The 23125-nt window shown below is 43.8% G+C and overlaps 1 protein-coding gene across 3 annotated transcripts in view; it reads right to left on the reverse strand.

The window, feature by feature from the left end:
• Positions 1 to 13609, reverse strand: part of mbpa (myelin basic protein a) — a 91592-nt gene extending 77983 nt beyond the window's left edge. For all 3 annotated transcript variants that reach the window (XM_078397693.1, XM_078397694.1, XM_078397692.1), the window contains exon 1: positions 13547 to 13609. In XM_078397693.1, the coding sequence (XP_078253819.1) occupies positions 13547 to 13600 (54 nt within the window). In that variant the 5' untranslated portion in view covers positions 13601 to 13609. The remainder of the gene's footprint in view (positions 1 to 13546) is intronic.
• Between the last annotated feature and the right edge of the window lie 9516 nt (positions 13610 to 23125).

The raw sequence follows: 23125 nt of genomic DNA on the forward strand, positions 1-23125 counted from the left end.
TGGTGTTCCCCATGCTTTTGACCACTTTTAACCCAGACTCACACCTCCGCCCCCACCTCAAACAGTTCCGGGCCCACCACGACGTAAAGCTTTTACTTTCTCCCAGTTAACAATGATCTATTCCACATTTTCCTTGATCTCAATTCCCTTTGGCCTGTTTTCACACCTTACACTTCCTTATCTATGTATCTCCCTCTCCCCGGACATCAGTCTGAAGAAGAGTCTCGACCCAAAACGTCACCCATTCCTTCTCTCCAGAGATGCTGCCTGTCCCGCTGAGTTACTCCAGCATTTTGTGCCTATCTTCAGGTTAAACCAGCATCTGCAGTTCCTTCTTACACCTTTTGCTACTCCTGTCCTTCTAGCTGGTGGAGGTAATTAGGTTAGAAGGTGCTGACTAAGGAGCCTTGGTGCCTTGCTGAAGTGCATTCTGTAATTGTTACAAACTGCTGCTGGTATACCGATGGAGTTTGAAATTTCCGTATTTCCTCTCGGGACCCACCCCAAGTCTATGCCAGCTCACCAAGCAATCCCATTCCCTCAGTAATTTCTCTTGTGACCTATTCTTGCCACGTTCCAATCAACTCCTCTCTGATTCCACCACTCTGCTACATACTAGGGGCAATTTGTCATGGCCAATTAACCTCTGGGATGTGGGAGGAAACTGGAGCACCCGGGGGAAAACCCACTCATTCACAGGTCGAACTTCACACAGATTGCACCCGATGTCAGGGTTAAACCCGAATTGCTGGAGCAGAGAGAAAAAAAATGGGAGAAAAGATATCTTGAACGTTAAAGCTTGTGATCTCTCACCAGAGAAAGATAAATTTGGATAAAATGCATTTAACGACGTACAGTACTGCTGCTCTCTGAATGTTCAATAGATTTTCTCTCTGACTTTGTGTGCATGGCTTACAATAGAAATCTGACTTTTAATCTGTGTGATATTGGACCTGTTGGGAAATTGTCCCAGACACTTCGGGGCGGAACAACCTTATGGTTGGTGGCTGACATTTTTCAGCATTAGTCAGATGCTGCAAAAATGATGTCACTGCTTTCCCAGCACATCTTTTCTAAACTTCTGGCAAAAGTGGGAGTTTCCGGGGAAATCTACAGCCCTCACTGGATACTCAGAGAAACCAGGAACATGTCACAAGGGAATAGGCAACGAGGCACCAAAGTGTCCTCTCACACTGTCATCTCTATGCACAGAGCATTTTCCAACCTCACAATTATGGAAACGACAACATTGTTACTTCCTTCAGTATTTGCAGTCTTTGTGTGGAGATCCCATTCTTGCTCTTTGTCATTGCTGTCTCTGAATATTTGTGAGAATCAGGCCAGTTTATAACTGCGATCCCTGCTAAGAGAAAGACAAAGACTATCTTCCCAGCCTCTAGGGGGTGTGAGAGGGCAGAATATCATGGTCAAACTACAGCTGGCTATCCTCTCACCAGTCTCAACCGACCCAAAACGATACCTGCCTATTTCCTTCTGTGGAGGTTGCCTGCCCCATTGAGTTCCTCCAGCACTTTATGTTTTGCAAGATTCCAATATCTGCTGCTCCTTCTGTCTCCTGGTTATCCTATTCCTTTTCCCCATCCCCTGTGGGCAATTGAATAGAACGTAAATTAATGTGACCTTCTCTTCACACGTCTCACAATTGTAACCAAAATATCTGGAAGTGATTCTGTTAGCCCTAAGAGCTAAATCTAACTCTCTTTTGAAAACATCCAGTGAATTGGCCTCCACTGCCTTCTGTGGCAGAGAATTCCACAGATTCACAACTCTCTGGGTGAAGAAGTTTTTCCTCATCTCAGTCTTAAATGGCCTAACCCTTATTCTTAAACTGTGACCCCTGGTTCTGGACTCCCCCAACAACGGGAACATTTTTTCTGCATTTAGCCCGTCCAATCCTTTAAGAATTTTATATGTTTCTCTAATTTAAATTTTATTTAAAATCATTGAAAACGTGAGCGACGTCGTGGTGCTGGTTTCCGACGGGCACGGTGATGGACGCACCACACATCTGTCCTCCATACAGCTGTTCAGATCTTTTGTCTCTTCTATAAGATCCCCTCTCATCCCTCTAAATTCCAATGACTACAAGCCCAGTCGACCCATTCTTTCATTATATGTCACACCCACCATCCCGGGAATTAACCTGGTGAACCTATGCTGCACTCCCTCAATAGCAATAATGCCCTTCGTCAAATTAGGAGACCAAAATTGCATCCACTACTCCAGGTGCGGTCTCACCAGGGCCCTGTACAACTGCAGTAGGACCTGCTTGCTCCTAAATCTCAAATCCTCTCGCAATGAAGGCCAACATGCCATTAGCTTTCTTCACTGCCTGCTGTACCTGCATGCTTACTTTCAGTGACACATGTACAAGCACACTCGGGTCTCGTTGCATCTCCCCTTTTCCTAATCTGACACCATTCAGATAACAATCTGCCTTCCTGTTCTTGCCAACAAAGTGGATAACCTCACATTTATCCACATTATACTGCATCTGCAATGCATCTGTCCACTCACCCAACCTATCCAAGTCACCCTGCAACCTCATAGCATCCTCATCGCAGCTCACACTGTCACCCAGCTTTATGTCATCCACAAACTTGGAGATGTCACATACCTGCTTGTTAATTCCCTCATCTTAATATATATTGTAAATAACTGGGGTCCCAGCACCGAGCCTTGCGGCACCCCACTAGTCACTGCCTGCCATTCTGAAAAGGATACATTAATTTCTACTCTTTGCTTCCTGTCTGCCAATCAGTACTCTATCCATGTCAATACCATGTGCTCTAATTTTGCATACTAATCTCTTGTGTTGGACCTTGTGAAGGCTGTTTGAAAGTCCAGATACACCACATCTACTGGGCTCTCCCATATCCATTCTACTTATTACATCCTCAAAAACTTCCAGAAGATTAGTCAAGCATGATTTCCCCTGCATAAATCCTTGCTAACTTTGACCGATCCTGTCAATGCTTTCCAAATGCGCTGCCATAACATATTTAACAATCGACTCAACCATCTTCCCCACTACCAATGTAAGGCTAACTGATCTACAATTCCCTGTTTTCTCTCTCCCTCCTTTCTTAAAAAGTGGGGATACATTGGATCAGTTCCTGTGAACTGGAGGGTAGCCAGAGTCGAGAACATTGGAAAATGATCACCAATGCATCCACGATTTCTAGGGCCACCTCCTTGAGTACTCTAGGATGCAGACCATCAGGCCCTGGGGATTTATCTGCCTTCAGTCCCAACAGTTCACCTAACACCATTTCCTGACTAATGTGGATTCCCTTCAGTTCCTCCCTCCCACTAGATCCTCGGTCCCTTAGTATTTCTGGAAGACAGAACCAAAGTACTTGTTTAACTGTTCTACCGTGTTTTGTTTCCCATTATAAATTCACCTGTCTCTGATTGTAAGGGACCTGCATTTGTCTTCACCAATCTTTTCCTTTTTACATATCTAAAGAAGCTTTTCAAGTCAGTTTTTATATTCCCCGCAAGCTTTCTTTCGTGCTCTTTTTTCTCCCTCTTAATTAACCCCTTTGTCCTCTGTTGAGTTCTAAATTTCTCCCAGTCATCCGGTTTGCTGCTTCCTCTGGCCAATTTATAGGCCTTTTCCTTGGATTTAACGCAATCCTTGATTTCCTTCGTTAGCCACGTTTGAGCCGCCTTCCCAGTTTAATTTTTTCACCAGGGATGAACAATTTTCTAAGCTCATCCATGCGGTCTTCAAATCTTTGCCATTACATCTCTACCGTCAACCCTTTAAATATAATTTGCCAGTCTACCCTAGCCAATTCCCCTCTCATACCTTCAAAGTCTCCTTTCTTTAAGTTCAGGACCCTAGTCTCTGAATTAACCGTGTCACTTTCCATCCAAATGCAGAATTCCACCATATTATGGCCACTGTTGTCCAAGGGGCTTTGCACAACAAGATCGCTAACTAACTCTTCCTCATTACACAATACCCAGTCTAGGATGGCCTGTCCTCTAGTCGGTCCTTTTACATATTGGTTTAAAAAACCATCCCGTATACATTCCAGGAAATCCTCCTCCGCAGCGCTGCTACCAATTTGGTTGGCCCAATCTATGTGTAGATTAAAGTCACCCATGATAACTGCTGTATCTTTGCTACACGCATTCTGAATTTCCTGCTTGATGCAATCCCCAACCTCCCTATTGCTGTTTGGTAGGAAAATAACTGCAGATGCTGGTGGAAATCAAAGGTATCACAAAATGCTGGAGTAACTCAGCGAGTCAGGCAGCATCTCAGGAGAGAAGGAATGGGTGACGTTTCGGGTCGAGATCCTTCTTCAGACTGATGTCAGGGGAGGGGGCGGAACAAAGATAGGATGTAGTAGGAGACAGGAAGACAGTGGGAGAACTGGGGTAGGGGAAAGAGAGGGACAGAGGAACTATCTGAAGCTAGAGAAATCAATGTTCATACCATTGGGGTAGGCACCATGACAATGAAGGACAACAATGCATTCAGGATGGTGTGCAACATGGAGGGGAACAGCACTGATAATACCAAACTGGTACCTGCCGCTATGTAATGCAACCATTCAGCAGAAGCAGCAGCATCTCCCATGCTACAAACAGTTGCACACTTTAACCTGGCTACTCAACAGTTGATACCCATCTTGCAAACACTCTTCAATCCTGCACTGGTCACAAATCTTGTCTTTTAGACAAGATCTTACATTGAGGCTCAGTCTCCTCCCTCAGGTATTTTGAGGAGACTCAATCCCAATTCCTGGCCAACATTTACTCCCCTCTCAACATTACCAAGAGGAGTCTGAAGAAGGGCCCCGATGAAAAGTAGCCTCTCCATGTTCTCCAGAGATGCTGCCTGACTCGCGTAGTTACTCCAACACTTTGTGTCCTTTTGTGTAAACCAGCATCTGCAGTTGTACATTACCAAGACATTAACCCCTGGAACACTGGATGCAGTGTTGATCTCCTCAGAAGGAGAGAAACAAAATCCTTTCCTCAATACACGAGAGATGTGAAAATGAACCAATGTCGAACAACAATTTCTCAAAGACTATTTATGATTTTACACCCAAAATCATTCTCTATCAACTCAAAGTATTAAACTAATCCTCTCAATGTAGCAGGCTACTTGATAGGCACCCCCATCACATACTCACTCCACCACTGAAGCACAGGAGCAGTGGTTTGTACCATTTGCATGATGCACAACAGGAACTTAACAAAATTCCTTAGCACCTTCCGAACCCACTATCTCTACCACCTGGAAGACGAAGGGCACCAAACCTCCACCACTTGGAAGTTGCCCTCCAAGTCATACACCATCCTAACTGTGAAATATATTGCTGTTCCTTCACCGTCGCTGTGTCAAAATCCTGGACCTCCCGCCCAAACAGTACTGTGGTATGGCCATACTTCAAGGACTCAGTGGTTCAAGGCAGCAGCTCATCGCCACTTTCAAGGGCAACTGGAGGGTCAGCTGGTAAAGCCCACGTCCTTTGAACGAGTAAAGAAGTAGAGCGGCCTCCTTTGTTTTAGCCCTCTTTATGTTCGTTAACACATGGCTGATGTTTAGAGATTATAGAATTGGTTTTACCTCAAAGAGAAGCTGGTTCAACTGAAGAATTATATCAATGCTTTGCAATTGCTCTGTTCAATGTTGCAAAGGTGTTATGCATATTGGATTGTAAAACCATACCAGCGTTTTGAACTATAGGGTACAGGAAGGGAGTAAATGCAAGATTTAATCTATCTTTGCAACAGTTATCAAATATAGCCATAGTTGATAACAATTTTAGAAGTACAGCTGACACCTGAACAGTTTCTGATAATGTAGTTTAAGACTAGGTCTAACATTGTGGCAGAAAGATGAACCTATTTACTTATTTTCTGGTTGTATGACTCCAGTGAGAATCCTTAATCTGGTGGTAAGCTAGATAATTTTTATTTTTTTAATCCGAAGTCATGGGTGATATTTGTTGTAAATTGCATTGCAAGCGAATTAATCAACAGAACCTTAATGGCAGCACCCTCGTCACTTTACATTGAATTGATTGAAAGGTGCAGCAAGGTCCTTGGTTGGGCCCACCAGGCTCACACCAATCATCCATCACCCGTTCACACTACTTCTATGTCATCTCACATTCTTACTCAACTCTACACACTAGGGACAATTTACAGAGGCCGAATAACCTACAAACCCGCACGTCTTTGGGAGGTGGAGAAAACCGGAGCACCCAAAGGAAATCCACACGGCCAAAGGGTGAATGCATGCACAAGCTCTACATAGACAACACCAGAGGTCAGGATCGAACCCGGGTCTCTGGTGCTGTGATGCAGCAGCACTACCAGTTGTGCCACTGAGACTTCAGAAAGTCAGTGATTCATCCATATCCAAGGATTGATCAGGCAAACCTCTGCTTATGCACTGCCGAGATGTCGTCTTTAGCACGAGGCTTAAAATCATAGCCCTCTCAGCTCTGTCAGTTACGTGCAAAAGAGCAAGGGACTTCCGGATAATGTTTAGTTTTGAGTAAGTTCACTCAGACTATTTGGTCATTATCTCACGCAGTTAGTGGGAAAAATACAAAAACACTGAAGATACTGAAAAGCTGAAATAAAAATAGAAATTTACAGAGAAACTGTTTGCGTTTCAGATCTGAGACTTCTTGCGAGCATCTTGTCAGATCTGAAATGTTAACTTGGTTTCCACTTCTACATATGATTCCCAACTTGCTGAGTGTATCCAGCATCTTACTTTTTATTGCTGTCAGTGAGAACTATGTGCTCAAATTGGCTGCTGAGCCTCCTACTTTGTTATAGTAACTACATTTCATAGGCTGAAAAATGTGGCAGCAGAACCCAAGATCGAGATAATACTTTGTAGATACCATCTTCAACTAAAAGCAATTTGATATGTCCACAGAACCCAAGATGAGAATATACAAGGCGTGATTAGCAAATTTGCAGATGACAATAAAGTAGGTGGCAACATAGACAGTGAAGATAATTAGCAAATATTACAGGAGGATCTTGATCAGTAGGGCAAGTGCGCTGAAGAATGGCTAATGGAGTTTAATGCAGATAAGTCCAAGGTATCACATTTTGGGAAGTCAAACTAGGGCAGGACTTTCAGTGAATGGTAGGGCCCTGGGGAGTGTTGAAGGGTAGAGGAACCTAGGGATTCCTGACAAGTAATCATAAAAAAAAACCCTGAATATGCTGGAAATACTCAGTAGGTCAAGTCACTCCTGTAGGGTATGGAAACTGAAACTATATTTCAGATTGGAAACCTTTCTTCAGAAATGAGAAGATGATAAAAGCACAAAAGCTTGCAAGGTTACAGGGAGGGTCGGGGAGTGAAGCCGTCTCTTATAGGGTGAAACTGGGGTAAGCTGCAAATGAGGCCTATTTTATATTTCCAGTATCTGCATTTGTTTTAGATTTAAACTCAAAAAACATGCTTGAGGCACCAGATGTCCTGGCCAATGTTTATCCTATAATATAATAATTCAATCCCCTTTAACAAGGTCATGGCTGATCTCTTACCTCAGCTGATCACGTTCCTGCATTAACCACACCCCTTAGTTTCCAAAAGCCTATCCATTTCTTTCTTGAACATACGCAGCAATGAAGCCTCCACAGCCACAATTTTATAGTTTTAATTATGTAAATAGTCTTTAAATGTTTCTGACAACTATCTTTTGGGCAGCAAAAGGTGAATTTAACTCAAAGACACCTCTAGTAGGGTTCACTGCAAAAATAACAACATAAGGCACACTAATTTGTAGGGTCAGATTATAAACTACAGCTTTGTGTGAAAGATATACTGTTGGATGTCATGCCTCATGCAAGACCAAAAACAGATGATACCCATTTTTCAACCAACATATACAGTGGTGTAGCTAGTGGAGCTGCTGCCTTATAGCTCCAGCATCCCCGTGTTCACCTTGACCCGAGGAGGCTGTGTGTGTGGAGTTTGCACGTTCTCCCGTGACTGTTTGCGTTTCCCCCATGTGCTCCAGTTTCCTCCCACATTCCAAAGTTGTATGGGTTGGTAGGTTATTTGGCCACTGTAAATTGCCCCTAGTGTGTCGGTGAGTGGCAGAATCTGGGGGGAATTGATGGGAATATGGGGAAAGACTAGTTCACAGGGAAGATTTGTGGGGAATCGGATTGTTTTGCCAGCCAGAACAGACTAGATGTACTGAATGAACTCCTGAAACATTGTCAGGAAATATGAAATATACCAACACAGCAAGTTCCGATGAACATCCCACTGTAGAAGACACGGTGATGCACACAAGTCCCCTTTCATCTTTTAGCCCCTTCCAACAGTTTGCAGAAAGTCAACTTATAACAGATTTGCTCCTCAATAATTAATTATATGAGAAACTAGACAGCAACATAGGCAATTTTCTTTCATGCGGTCACTTCTTATGATGCTCAAAGGAAAACTACAGCAATGCAGGGCAGAGGCACGAGGGAGGGGGAGGCAACTCATGCATTTACTCATTCCGTCTAAACCAAACTAACCATGGAGCAGTGCACATGCTTTGCCTTTTCCAATAAATCCCCAAGAACTTCCCATGACCAGCAGGATGGAGTTCCACCCACCAGAGTGAGCACGCAAGTATCAACAACTTGCAGAAGTAACCATTAAACAGAGGCAAGGAACAGTGTCAATATTCATAGGCAACAAAATAGCCCGAGGAGCAATTTCTGCTAGTAGAGGTGGTGAAAAAAAACCAAGCGCATAGATTTCAAGTAATTAGTAGAAGATGTGGAGGGGAGCTGAGAAAAGGTGTTTTCACCCAGAGGGCTGCGTGGGTCTGGAATCCATAGCCTCGATGGGCGAGGGGGGGGTGGGGGGGGGAAGTATCTCACCACCTGTGAAAAGTACCTCAGGGTGCACATGAAGAGTTGTGCTGAACAAATGGGCCAAACAGCCTCTTACTGTGTCACTTCACACTTAACGGTTAGAAACAAGAGTAGAAGGCCTCACTTCACAAAAGCAAATGCCGAAAGGACAGTGACGGAACAGTGTTAATGTTCACAAGGGCAATGAATAGCTTAAGGATCCATTTCCTTCAGCAAAGGGGTACGGAGTTTAAGTAATTGATAGAATTGGGTGAGGAGGGAGCATCTGTATCTGAATTCTGTCTCCCGACCTTGGTTATACAGAAGGGAAGAAGTGTAGCGACCCAAAAGGTTGTCTGTCCATTTCCCTCCTCAAATACTGCCTGGCCTGCTGAGTTCCTCTAATAATTCCCCTCCCACCCCAGACCCTCCCCCTAACCTTGGTTCCCCGAGTGCCCTTGAATAACCAAAAGCACCAATCTCAATTTTGACATTGTCAATTCATTCCCCTCCCACAACCAATTATTCTGGTAGATTGCAAAGTGATGGTAAGACTCTGATGCAGATTTCCCCCATTCTTTGCACTTCCCCCATTCTTTGCACTTCTAATCTTTATATTGCTTGAAAGCTTTGTTCTCAGTTCTGTTCTTATCTTTGCAAAACAAACCATTCTGCAACTTGAAGGCAATGAGCTGCACGTAGTTCTGGGAAGAGACGACACGAGATGTTCAGGCTTTCAAAAGACAGGATGTGGCAACATTTCCTCTTCATTTACTCGTAAATAGAGTCATACAAGACAGATAGAGAACTGCCACCTCTGTGTTCCTGAACTATTCTCAAACTCTTGTTTAGAACTTGTTCAGGAGGACCCCATGACTATTGGGGGGGGGGGGTTTCAGTAAAACTCCAATACCAGTCACATCAGACTAGACTCTCGAGATCGTAACAACCTCAAATTCTTTCCTCCATTTATGCCACTCAATTATTTTCTGAGTCCTCCATCAAACCTCTTGCCAATGGAAACCGTCTCCCCCATTAACTCTGAACCCTTTGTGAACTTCAGAACCTTATAAATCTCCCCTTCCTGGCTCAAAGGCAAACAATCTCTGCTGCTGCAGGTTCTTCACAGTAGTGAAATACTCGTCTCCGATATTATCCTGGCCCTTTCAAACTACACCTTCTCCCAAGAGGTCTTGCCCAAGGTCGACGACACAGTCCCAGCCGAGCCTCAACCAATGACAGAGTTTACTCTGTCTCTATTTCCAAGGGCTAATTTTAATATTTCAATGCTGGTGTTAGTGTTTCTGCTTTCACAACTCACTCTGACACTGTATTTCAGTTCACACCACCCCGAGTGCAAAGGTTCTGTTTCAATACTCTAGCTGAGGCCTGATATCCCTTGATCTGATACAACCCTCTGACATTGTTATCTGACAATTTCCTCTTCTATCCATCACCAGGGGACCCGATTTATCAAACACATTTTTGAAAAATAATGACAGCCTGTTAAGATAGATTTTGTGGGGTTGCATACATTTTAAAATGGAGTTGTAGTGAAGATTCACTGGTTCGCAAATGGCAGGTGTGCCATATGAGGATAGATCAAGTACATTATGCTGGTATTCTTTGGAGACTGTAAAGGCTGAAATCTGGAGAAACAAACTACTGGAGGACCTCAACAGGTCAAGCTGCATCTATGGAGGTTAAAGGATGGTCAATGCTTTAGGTCAAGAACCTGCATCGGGACTGAACAGCAAGTCCAGTATCAAAAGGTCCAGTGAAAACGAAGACTATCCATTTGCCGCTGCAGATGCTGCTTGACCTGCTGAATTCCTCGAACAGTTAGTTTTTCTTTTGCTTTGAATTCAGCAGAGTGTTGAGGTGGAAGAAGAGATTTAATTGAAACTTAAACACCTACTGGACTCAACTGTATGGAGTGGATGTGGAGAGAAATGTTTCCACTTGTGGGGAGTCCAGGATCAGAGGGCACAGCCTCAGATTAAAAGGATGTACCTTTGGAAAGGAAACGAGGAGGAATTTGTTTAGTCAGAAGGTTGGTGAATCGGTGGAATTGATTGGCACAGACAGCTGTGGAGGCCAAGTCCTTGGGTAATTTTAAAGCAGAAATTGACAGATTCTTAATTAGTAAGAGTGCCAAAAGGTTATAGGGAGAAGAAAGGAGAATGGTGTTGAGAGGGAAAGATAGATCAGCTATGATTGGATGGTGGAGTCGACTCGATGGGCCGAATGGCCTAATTCTGCTCCTACAACTTATGAACTAATGCAGGAGGCTTCCCCTGACTAAGGAGTCCAGAGCTGGGGGGTCAGTCTCAGAAGAAGGGACATACCACTTAGGGCTTGGACGAGTGAAATTTCTTCACTCAGAAGGTGGTGAAGCTCTGGTTTGCTCTAGCCTTGGAAGACTGTTTAGTCTTAATCATTGAATTCCTTTAAGAGATAATAGATTTCTGGGTAACTAGGGTAATAAAGGATTTTGGGGGTAGGTCAGGAAAATCGTGCCAAGTTAGAAAATCCTGCTGAAAGATAGAGCAGGCTTGAAAGGCCACGTGGCCTACTTTTAGTATTATTTCTTTTGGTCTTCAATGCTACTCCCATCGCTTTCCTTCTTTAAAAGTCCCCGGCTTTAAGAGCTTTACCTTTTGACTCTTGACATCCACAATTCCCCGGAACATGGATGGGAGGGCAATTCAAGTTGTTTTAAATCACAGGCTTGCGTTACCAGAGGCCCACATCAGACAGCAGCGTCGGGCTTGCAAACGCAGAGAGCATGGTGCTGGCTGTTGCAACTACTTCCTGTTTATCAAGCTCGTCAATTATCTCTAACCACAACGATATGAATCAGACATTCGCTTCCAATTTAAGGTGGCTTTGGAAATCTTATTGTGACAAGCATTAGGAAACATGCTTCAGCAAAACATTCCACACTGCAGAACTTGGGCAAAGAAAGACGAATACTAATTGTAAATTGTCCAAAGAAGCCACAAATAGCTTTGGTGTTTTGTACATAGAATGTATTAACTGGGTGATACCAAACGTATAGACCCAATTACAACATGAATGTACAGGCTGGACAAAAATTATGGATGTAAAGAAATCCATGCATCGCTTGTTTTTGTACATCTTGTATATATTTTTTAAGAATAAAGTTTATTTTTGAAATTTAAAAAAATTCTTGGTATATGAAGGGGTGTAAATGTAAGCTGCTGTAAAAGGAATCGGCATGAAACTCCCTCAGACATTGCCCATGGAGTGTTTGTGAAAGAAAATAATGATTATAAATATAATCTTGGAGGCAAATGTAATGATACATCCAGTAGAATGAATGGTGACATTTGAGCATTCGATATTGCATTGTTGTGAATATTATGAATAAATTGTATGTTCGAGAAGTGGAGAGGGGAGAAATAAGTTCTTAATATTCTCTGGGAAATAACCCACTGAGTTCCTCTGGAAGTTTGCTTTCTAAGTAAACAAAGTGATCAGAATCTGCCAACCTTTCACAGGTAACTGGCTGCTGCATTTTCTGTACCCCGTCAGCGTCTGCACTCACTGGCTATAAAATGCTTTGATACGAAATTGTGAAAGAAATCAATTCACTCATGGGAGGGTCACTGAAAAATCTCCTCTCAGAGAGTGGTGAATCTCTGGAATGCTCTGCCTCTGAAGGTAGTGATTAGATGTTTAAGGTGGAGACAGATAAATATTTGAAAGATTGAGTAATCGAGGGTGTTGCAGAAGCCTGTAAAAACTCGCCATGATCATATTGAATGAAGGGACAGGCACGAGGGGCTGGGGCCACACTCCCCAGTTCCTGCCTAATACTGTTGTAATTAGTGTTTCCACAATTTAGCACGTTGACCCAAAGTACCTATATTATTATACTTGTCTATAACCATCTTAAATCCAACTGAATTACGATCACTGGTTGCTAAATGCTCCCCTACATCGATCACCTCATCAGGCTCATTTCCCAATATGGGGTCTCATACAGCCCCATCCATAGCTGAACGTTCTACATATTGTTTCAAGAAACCCTCCTGGATGCATCTGATGTAGGAATGTCAGGAATGTATGAGAACATTAAGCTAGTTTGTAATATGGTTAACAAAATAAACTTACTTACTGGATAAGTATGATGGGGGAATGAGGCTAACACAGTGAAGACAACCAGTATGTTAGGAGAGGCAGTAATCAGAATAGGGAAGTTTTTAATTGCAAGGCATAGCTAGCTAAAACAAAAATAAACAGACATAGCTCTTAGGGCTAACGGAATCAAGGGATATGGGGAGAAGGCAGGAATGGGGTACTGATTTTGGATGATCAGCCATGATCATATTGAATGGCGGCGCTGGCTCAAAGGGCATATTGGCTGACACCTGCACCTATTTTCTATGTTTCTATATTCATAAACCAGAGTGCAGACAACAACATTGATCATGAGATGACCAACTCCAGATGTCCAACTCTGAAAAAGACAAACTAAAACCTACTTCACCTCTGGTAAAGGTGACTACATGTAGACATGTAGTCTACATTACTACATGTAATGTAGACAACATTACATAGTTGTCTAATGTTAAACCGCAAATGAATCCAGTTGCACGATAGAACTCAAAAAATTTCCATCAATAAGTGATGGTTTCCTTACTTTCTCTGCTGGAACAGGATAAAGTTGCTCGTGTTTCCCAGTCAGATTACCCATTCTGATCTTCTAGTGCAGCGAGAGAAAAAAGAGAGCACGTTCATTGACAGCAAACACTTTACAACTTGTAAGTTAAGTTCATCACTTTATATTTGCATACGTAAATCTTACACATCAAATTACAAAGTTAATATGAAAAGACGGTTACCAATTTAGGGAAGGTATGGCCTTTAATGCAAAGAAGTTTGACGAGGGTATCTTCATTTCCATTGGACAGAAGCTGACGAGACTGAACTTGGAGTATGCACCCAAATATGTTCTAGCCTTGGAGGCAGAGGAGATCAATTCTTGTTTAGCAAGGGATTAACCCTTGAAAAGTGCATGGATAAAATGAGTTTAAATTCACCGGAATTTAAAAACAAAAATGTAGCACAGTCAGAGGGTGAGAGGCAGAACACCCTGCCTTGCGAGTGTAAAACTAGAGGGCACAAGGAAGAGGAGGGAAATTATTCTGGTTCTGGGAATCTGTAGGAGATTCTATAGTGGCGGGGGGGGGGGGGGGGGGGGGGGGGGGGAGGGAGTGGATTGTACATGGTCAGTTGTCGAGAATATTCAAGGTATCTTGAGTTTTGGTTTAAATGGAATGTGGGGACTGGGGAGGGAAATGGTTAAGGCACAGATCAACCACAATCGAATAAGCATTGGAGCTGGCTTTTGGGGAAGGCAAGATAAGCCTTCAATCTGAAGATCCCGACCCAAAACGTCACATCCATTTTCTCCAGAGATGCTGCCTGATCTGCTGAGTTACTCCAGCATTTTGTGAAATAAATACCTTCGATTTGTACCAGCATCTGCAGTTATTTTCTTACACAAGCCTGCACCTGATTGTGTTAGATTAGATTATAGTATTGTCATAAACTCTAGGATACAGTGAAATTTCTTGTTCACATGAAGCTCAGAGAGCAAGCAGTACACAAAATGATTAATACAACAATATGTATGAACGCATTACGGCAGAATTATGTAAGACTGTGGTACAAAATCTGTGCGGTGCAAAAGAATAACAAAAGAAAGCTTGGATAGAGTGGATGTGGAGAGGATGTTTCCATCAGTGGGAGAGTCTAGGACTAGAGGTCATAGCCTCAGAATTAAAGGATATTCTTTAAGGAAGGAGGTGAGAAGTTTCTTTAGTCAGAGGGTGCTGAATCTGCATAATTATTTGCCACAGAAGGCTCTGGAGGCCAAGTCAGTGGATATTTTTAAAGCATAGAAAGTGAGATTCTTGATTAGTATGGGTGTCAGAGGTTATGGGGAGAAGGCAGGAGAATGGGGTTAGGAGGGAGAGATACATTAGCCATGATTGAATGGCGGAGTAGACTTGATGGGCTGAATGATCTAATTCTACTCCTTTAACTTATGATCGTATGAATATTAATGTACAATAACACAATAACTGAATGAGATAGAGTTAAAAATAAGAATACATGGCAGCACCTCTGGGAAGGGGATATGAAAGAGTTGATTGGTTCAGGAGTCAGATAGCAGTGGGGATTTAGTTGGTCTTAAGTCTCGATGATCAAGGTTTCAAGCTCCTGTATCTTTACTCCCAGGAGTTAGAAGAGAGAAAAGGGAATGGCCAGAGTGACATCCATCCTAGCAAAACTGTGGGAACAGAATAACAGCACACCGCCACTCCTGCAGGTTACAATGAAATAAATACACGAAAAGAACTTTCAATATTGCGGCTTGAAATGTGAAACACACTTGATTCACATTTAAGCATTGGGGTGGGAGACTGGTGTTCATTTTTGAATTCAAGTAACCGGAGTTAAAATAAAAGCACTGGAGGAACTCAGTGGTCAGTCTGCATCAGTGGAAGGAATGAACTGTCTTCCGACTGATGAGAGTAAGGGGGAGAAAGCTGGAAAAAGGTGGTGGAGCAAATCCTGCCAAGTGATAGGTGGACGTCGGCGAGAAGGAGATTTGTAGGTGTGAGGAGTACGTCACAAAGGTTAGTGGTGAAAAGGAGGCAAAAGAGAAATAGATGGGGAAAGAAGGGCAGGAGTGAAATGTAAAGTTGGAGGAAAGGGGGTGGGGAGAAGGGAAAGAGTGGACCTTAAAGGGAAATGTCTGACACGGGGATGGGAGATGAACATACAAAGAAGGGGAAAGGTGCGGGTGATGGGGGCAGATAGTGGAAGAAACGTGTGCATAGAAACATAGAAAATAGGTGCAGGAGTAGGCCATTCCGCCATTCAATATGATCATGTAACCTGTACCTGCCTTCTCTCCATACCCCCTGATCTCTTTAGCCATAAGGGCCACATCTAACTCCCACTTAAATATAGCCAATGAACTGGCCTCAACTACCTTCTGTGGCAGAGAATTCCACAGACTCACCACTCTCTGTGTGAAAAAATGTTTTCTCATATCATATCATATCATATCATATCATATATATACAGCCGGAAACAGGCCTTTTCGGCCCTCCAAGTCCGTGCCGCCCAGCGATCCCCGTACATTAACACTATCCTACACCCACTAGGGACAATTTTTACATTTACCCAGCCAATTAACCTACATACCTCATCTCGGTCCTAAAAGACTTCCCCCTTATCCTTAAGCTGTGACCCCTGGTTCTGGACTTCCCCAACATCGGGAACAATCTTCCCGCATCTAGCCTCTCCAACCCCTTAAGAATTTTATATGTTTCAATAAGATCCCCCCTCAGTCTTCTAAATTCCAGCGAGTACAAGCCTAGTCTATCCAGTCTTTCTTCATATGAAAGTCCTGCCATCCCAGGGATCAATCTGGTGAACCTTCTCTGTACTCCCTCTAAGGCAAGAATGTCTTTCCTCAGATTAGGAGACCAAAACTGTACACAATACTCCAGGTGCGGTCTCACCAAGGCCCTGTACAACTGCAGCAGAACCTCCCTGCTCCTATACTCAAATCCTCTTGCTATGAATGCTAACATACCATTCGATGGGAGATGAACATACAAAGAAGGGGAAAGGTGCGGGTGATGGGGGCAGATAGTGGAAGAAACGCGTGCATGCTGGGGTACCGGAGTACATCGTTGAAATTGGAAATTTCAATGTTCATACCGTTGGGTTATGGACTGTCCGAGCTGGGTATGAAGTGTTGGTCTTAGTTTCACTTGGCCTCACTCTGGTAATGAAGGAAAGGTCTGTACAAGAATGGGAAGGGGAGCAGGCCTTCACATCAGCGAGACCAAACACGGACATGGCGGCCAGTTCATTGAACAATTATACTCTGTTCACCATGCCTTCTGAAGCTCTCAGATGCTATCCATTTTAACTCCCCTTCCCATACCGACACCTCTCTGTTCTTGGCCTCCTCCACTGCCAGTGCGAGGTCAAACGCAAACCGAAAGAACAGCATCTCATATTCCATTTGAGTAGCTGACAACCCAATGATATGGAAATTGAATTCTCCAACTTCAAGTAATACACCCCCGCTCCCACTATCTTTCTCGTGCTCCCACCCCCTTCCCAGTCCACCCCCATAAACCACATACCCTAGTCACTCTGCTCCTTCCCCCCGTCAGATTCTCGCTTTGGTCTGAATATATTCAGTGCATTCAAGCCAAGCCAGTGGATATATTTAAGGCAGATATAGATAGATTCTTGATTAGCATGGGCGTCAGAAGTTATTCTTGATTAGTATGGGTGTCAGAAGGCAGGGGAATGAGGTTAGGAGGGAGAGATAGATCAGCCATGGCGTAGATGGCAGAGTAGACTTGATGGGTCGAATAGCCTTATTCTGCTCCTATCACTTATGATCTATAATAAACATAAACGTGTCCTTGAAGTGTGTTTATTATATTCGGATCAAGGCGAGGATCTGACACCCCCTTGTCCCATATTCCCCTTTTATCACCACTTTTCCCCACTTTAGAGATGTAGCCTTTAGAGATATGGTGCAGAAACAGGCCCTTCGGCCCACCGAGTTCGTACCGACTAGCGATCACCCTCGTACACTAACGCTATCCTACGCACTAGGGACAATTTACCGAAGCCAATTAACCTACAAACCTGTAAGTCTTGAGTGTGGGAGGAAGCCGGAATACCCAGAGAAAACCCACGCGGTCACAGGGAGAACGTACAAACTCCATACCGACAGCACCTGTAGTCAGGATTGAACCTTAGTCTCTGGCGCTGTAAGGCAGCAACTCTACCGCTGCACCAGTGCTGCCCACTGTTCCTCCCCATGCCCTGCCATCCATAACCCTCCCCTCCCTATCCACCTCTAGCTTTGTCACTTACTTCACCCATCTGCCAATCACTCCCCTCTCACCTATATCCAACCATCACTTGCTAGACTTTGGCACACCACCACTTCTCTTTTCCAATTTTCTCCTCCCCTACTCCATCAGTGTGAAGAACAATCCCAACCCAAAACTTAGCCTCTCCATTCCCTTCACATATGGTGCCTGACCCACAGAGTGCCTCCAGCACTTTGATTTTTGATCAACATTCCAGCATCTGCAGTTTCTGGTGTCTCCATTAACCCAGGTATTTGGTTTGTCATCATCAGTATCACCAATACCACAGAGCTGATCAGGAGTCAAGGATCAGAATTCATGCTCAGAATTCCGGTAATTTTTCTACTTATTTTCACTGATATTAAAAGTATTGGAGACCAGGGTGAAAAAAAACCCACTCCTATGGGTTCACCTTATGCCATGGTTCGAACAATATTATTGATCATAAAATGAGTCACTTTATGACATTTATTTACAAACCAAATGGGAGAATAGTAAGAAAATTACCAGCGTTCAGTCAGAGGAACTTCAGCAAATAAAGGTCAAAGACAATGAAGTAAAGTGGGTTACTAGTGAATTATTGCAAACAAGTAAAATCTTCATATGATCATTGTACAACATGTCGCAGGCATTTTGAGTCAAGGAAGTACTTTGGGTCCTCTCAGAGCACATCCCAATATATACTGCCAAGGCCTGTAAAAATCAACTTGTTCAAGAAACTTACCACCGTTGTATGAGATTTTCTTTGTGCGTTGTCCCGAACGGAGCCGTACTTAATAGGGCGACTAGGTGCCACGTGCAAGCCAGATTTGGGGTGCAGTTCAAACACACAAATTCTTCCAACACACCTGAAAAAGTATGCCCCATCTATGCCCCAGACAGAAAGGATGACCCAGGCAAAGTTGGGGAAGTTAAAGTGACCCACTACTAACTTCCTGCTCTTTTTATACCTCCCCTTCACCTGGCTGCATCGCTGTTCCTCTCACTCCCACTGGCTAAAGGGATGCCAAGAATATAACCCAATCACAGTGACCACAACTTTCTTATTCCCGGGTTCTACCCATGTGGCCTTTGTTGTTGGACCAAGACTACCCCATCAGGCAGATATACAGAGACCGTGGCAGGATTTAAACTAAAGCAGGGAAATTCTTCCTGAAGGATTGAAAGGAGGTTGAGGGTAGTTCTTGCATTAATTCAAGGAACTGGCCATATCTCTGTAGCTGTTGGGATGCTTGGAGGTATTGATCTCCCTCCAGGTAAGTGTTACAGTGCACTCTACCTCTCAACAATCTTTTCCACTGTGGGATGCTCTCCCAGTCTCCCCACCCCCGAGACTTACACTCCACATCCCAAGTTAGGGTTGCCATCACACTTCTTAAACATAAATCAGGATGGCTTCCACCTGCAGAAATCCACCTTGGCTCCAAACTGATCAGGCTCCACCTGGACCAGAGTTTGCATCCAGTTGCCACCCACCTTCACCCTTGACTTTACCTCACGTGGTTCTCCGTGTTCTGGAGCCGGCACGGCGACTCCGGCTGGATCCACACTCCTGGCTTTGTGAATGTGTCAGAGTTCCAAACTACCCAAAGACTATTCAAACCTTAGGAAAAAAATTGCCTTTTTTTAAAAACTCCAAGAGACCTAAAATACTTAAGACACTCAAACAATGTAAAGAAACCACCATCACTGTGTCCAGCAGGGTCATTTATTTACACTGAGTTTAAAGAAAACTGGGACCAGTGCAATAGGACCCTCAGAGGTTGCCCATGGTAGTTTCTCAGTCCATCAGACCAGGAGCTGTCAAAGCTCCGAGTGGGGCCGAATTAAGAAATCGTTCATCAGCAATCTTCTGTGGACAAATGTAGAAGATGCCTTCAGTTAAACAGAGTTACACTGGAGGGTTCCAGCATCCAGATCCCACCGCAAAATCTGGTGATCCTAACCATGTCACTAAGTCTAGACGCAGCTGACAGCAGAAAGGCTGTGGTGTCTAACTTTGTTTTGCCTCTGTTCCCTCCTACAACCACCACTTCCATGGAAGGATTGGGAGCGAGGGGGACAGGGCTGAGGGCAGGTTAATCAGTTGACCATCGTGCTCCCACTGTATTGCTCCTACACTGCCATCTCTCAACCCAACTGATCAAACTGTTGGAGTCCAGGGCTCGCCAAGTCCCTGGTGGAGGCCTTGAGTCAAGGGTGTTCTACAATGCAAAACTCTGGATGGACCCATAGCCCTGTTCACAAAAGCTGGAAAGGCCAGCCCCATTATTGCAAATGCGATCATTTGGAAAAGAGGTCACTCATATCTGTAACACCCCTCCAATTGTCACTACATTATGGGGCTGATAAATACCCTGATCCAGATTGCTGGTGATCCTGGATTATAAACGACACGGCCAAGGAGATAGTGGATGCATTTGCTACAATCTTCCAAAAATCCTTAAATTGTGGAGAAGTGCCAATGTGGGTGAAAACTGCCAATATGACACCCTAATTCAAAATGGGAGGGAGGCAAAAAGTGATCCATTAGCCAAAAATCTATTATTGGAAACATATTAGAATCAAATATTATGCTAAAGCAGCACAGTTGGAAAATTATAATCTAATGAAGCAGAGTTCAGCATTTTGTGAACATGGAATCATGACCCACAAGTTTATCCACAAATTTTTGGGTGTCAGCCAGAATGGATAGGGAGGTGTATTATAGTTGACCTTCTAGAAGGCAAACTGCCTTAGCACATGTTAACTTATAAGAGAGCATATGGTGGTGGGGGAAACATACAGATGTAGATGTAGATATGGGGTTGGCTGACAAGCAGAAAGGTATAAATAGGGATAAAAGATGACAACCAATGGCAGATGAGGCACCACAGGGGTCAGTATTAGGAATGCATCTGGGTAGGAGCAAAAATAGAAAGGCCACACGGAGTTGGTGTTCGAAGTAACAGGCGATGTATTAAACTGGAGCTTGCGCACCAGGAGGCCATCCATTACTTCGAACACCGCGTGGCCTTCCAATTTTTGCTCCTACAATCTGCTTATGATATACATTAATGACCTGGAGAAGAAAGAGGTGGACTATGCTGAGACGTGCAGATAACACAAGAAGAGTTGGGAAGGCAAGTGGCAAGTGCATTGGTTTTAGAGAGATATTGTCACGTTAAGTACATGGGTAAAAAGTTGGTAAGTGGGGCATAACGTGGGGAAACGTGAAGCGGTTGACATTGGGAGGAAGAACCGAAGATCAGAGTATTAGTTAAAAGTAGAAAAACTAGAGAAAGCTGGAGCAAAAAGGGTCTCATGTATGAGGAAGACAGAAAGCTAGCAAAAAGTGCAGCAGATAATAGGAAGGTTACTGAAATGTTGGCCCTTATTTCAAATGGGTTGAGGTAAAAAGTAAGGAGGTCTCACGGCAATTGTACAAGGCACCAGTCAAGACCATATCTAGAATAGTGTCAATGAATTTGGTTCCCTTTGTTCCATAGGAAGCCTTTGGTAAAGGCTCATTAGAAAGATCCCAGGCAAGGAGGGTTCATCCCACAGGGACAAGTTAAATAGGTTGAAACACCCCTCAGTGCAGTTCAGAAGAACAAAAGGTGATCTTATAAACATAAAAGATTCTTAGGGGCAACAAAAGGCAAATGCTGAGAGGATGTTTCCTCTCTCGGGAGAGTCCAGAACCATAGCGACTGGTCTCAGAATAAGAGAGGTTGAGATGAGAAAGAATTTCTTCCGAGGGTTAAGAATGGTTGTAACTGCTTGCTCGAGGGAGCTGTGGGGTCAAGACATTGAGTGTATTTAAGAACGAGATAGATTTCTAATCAGGAAAGGGATCAAGGGTTATGGTGAAAGATGGACTTGAGGACGGTCAGATCAGTCACAATACGACTGAATGGCAGACTGGATTTAAGGGGCAGGATTTTCTTTTTAGTTTAGGGATACAGTGTGGAAATAGGCCTTTCGGCCCACTGGGTACACCCTGACCAACAATCACCCTGTACACTAGTTCTATCCTACACTCTAGGGATAATTTACAGAAGCCAATTAACCTACACACTTGCATGTCTTTGGAATGTGGGAGGAAACCGGAGTGCCCAGCGGAAGCCCACGCGGTCACAGGGAGAATGTATAAACTCCGACAGACAGCACCCCTAGTCAGGATCGAACACGGGTCACTGGCCCTGTAAGGCAGCAGCTCTACCGCAATGCCACTGTGCCGTTTGGCCTTCTCCACTGGTGATATCCCCAATTTACTTAACACACTTGCCCCACAATCCACTCTCTGCAGTGGCACGAGAACACACAGAAAAATCCCTGTGAACATGTCTCCCTGAGCATGGCCCATCTGCCTCTGCCATCTTCACCTCTGTCTGTACGGTTAAATAATCAGAGCGTTACCCACACCTAGTACAAGATTCTCCTCGGAGCATTACTTCAAATGCATTTTTATCAAAAGAATTAGAAGACCCATTGGCCATCATGCACAAAGTAAAAATGCAAAAAGGAGTCTGTTCATTGTTTCTACCCTGAGCCCCAACTCTCCCCGTTCACTTCCTGAGAAGATTATAACATCACAGATCAACCATTCTGCTGTGTGCTGAACTGCTGGACGGAGGTGGGAATAATCTTTCAGAATGGCCTTTGAGAGAAAATAACCCAACAAGTCCAAGAACAAACGTAAATCTGCTTGCAATTTTTAATGCTATTCAGACTAGTTTGGACAACGATGGGTTAATTTGCCTCTAACTTACAAAACCACGCCAGCTTCCTTGTGCCTGTCAGCATGGTGCAGTGTGAGCATCTGCTCTCTGCCATCTGTCTGAACATTGCGCTTTCCCCATTCATTCAAACCCTGGAATCTCTTTCAGCCAGGTCAAACTATTTCACACAAGTTAAAAAATTACACCCGGGTTAAACTGTTACAAAAAACACACAGGAGGAGCAGGCCCTTCGGCCCACAACGTCCATGTTCATCATTGTACCAAGTTAAACGAAGCTGCACGACTTGCACATGATCTATAGCCATCCATTCTAGATTGTAGATTACTAGGATCAAATCCCGATCCTTTTGAGGATTTTAAATATTCTCCCCCAGTGCCCAGTTACCCTCCATTCCGTTTTGAGCATTTTGTAGTTTCTCTTTTTGAATATGGTGAACATTTAAAATCAATATCCACTGGTCAAACAGATGATGCCTTGCACTGTACACAGCGGTGAACAAACTTGGACCTTCAAATACCCAGCATACTAGTCATTTGTGCTTCTATGCCCTGCAATATTGCAAGAGGAGGCCA

The sequence above is a fragment of the Rhinoraja longicauda genome, chromosome 4, assembly GCF_053455715.1.
Source record: "Rhinoraja longicauda isolate Sanriku21f chromosome 4, sRhiLon1.1, whole genome shotgun sequence".
In the NCBI taxonomy this organism is placed as follows: domain Eukaryota; kingdom Metazoa; phylum Chordata; class Chondrichthyes; order Rajiformes; family Arhynchobatidae; genus Rhinoraja; species Rhinoraja longicauda.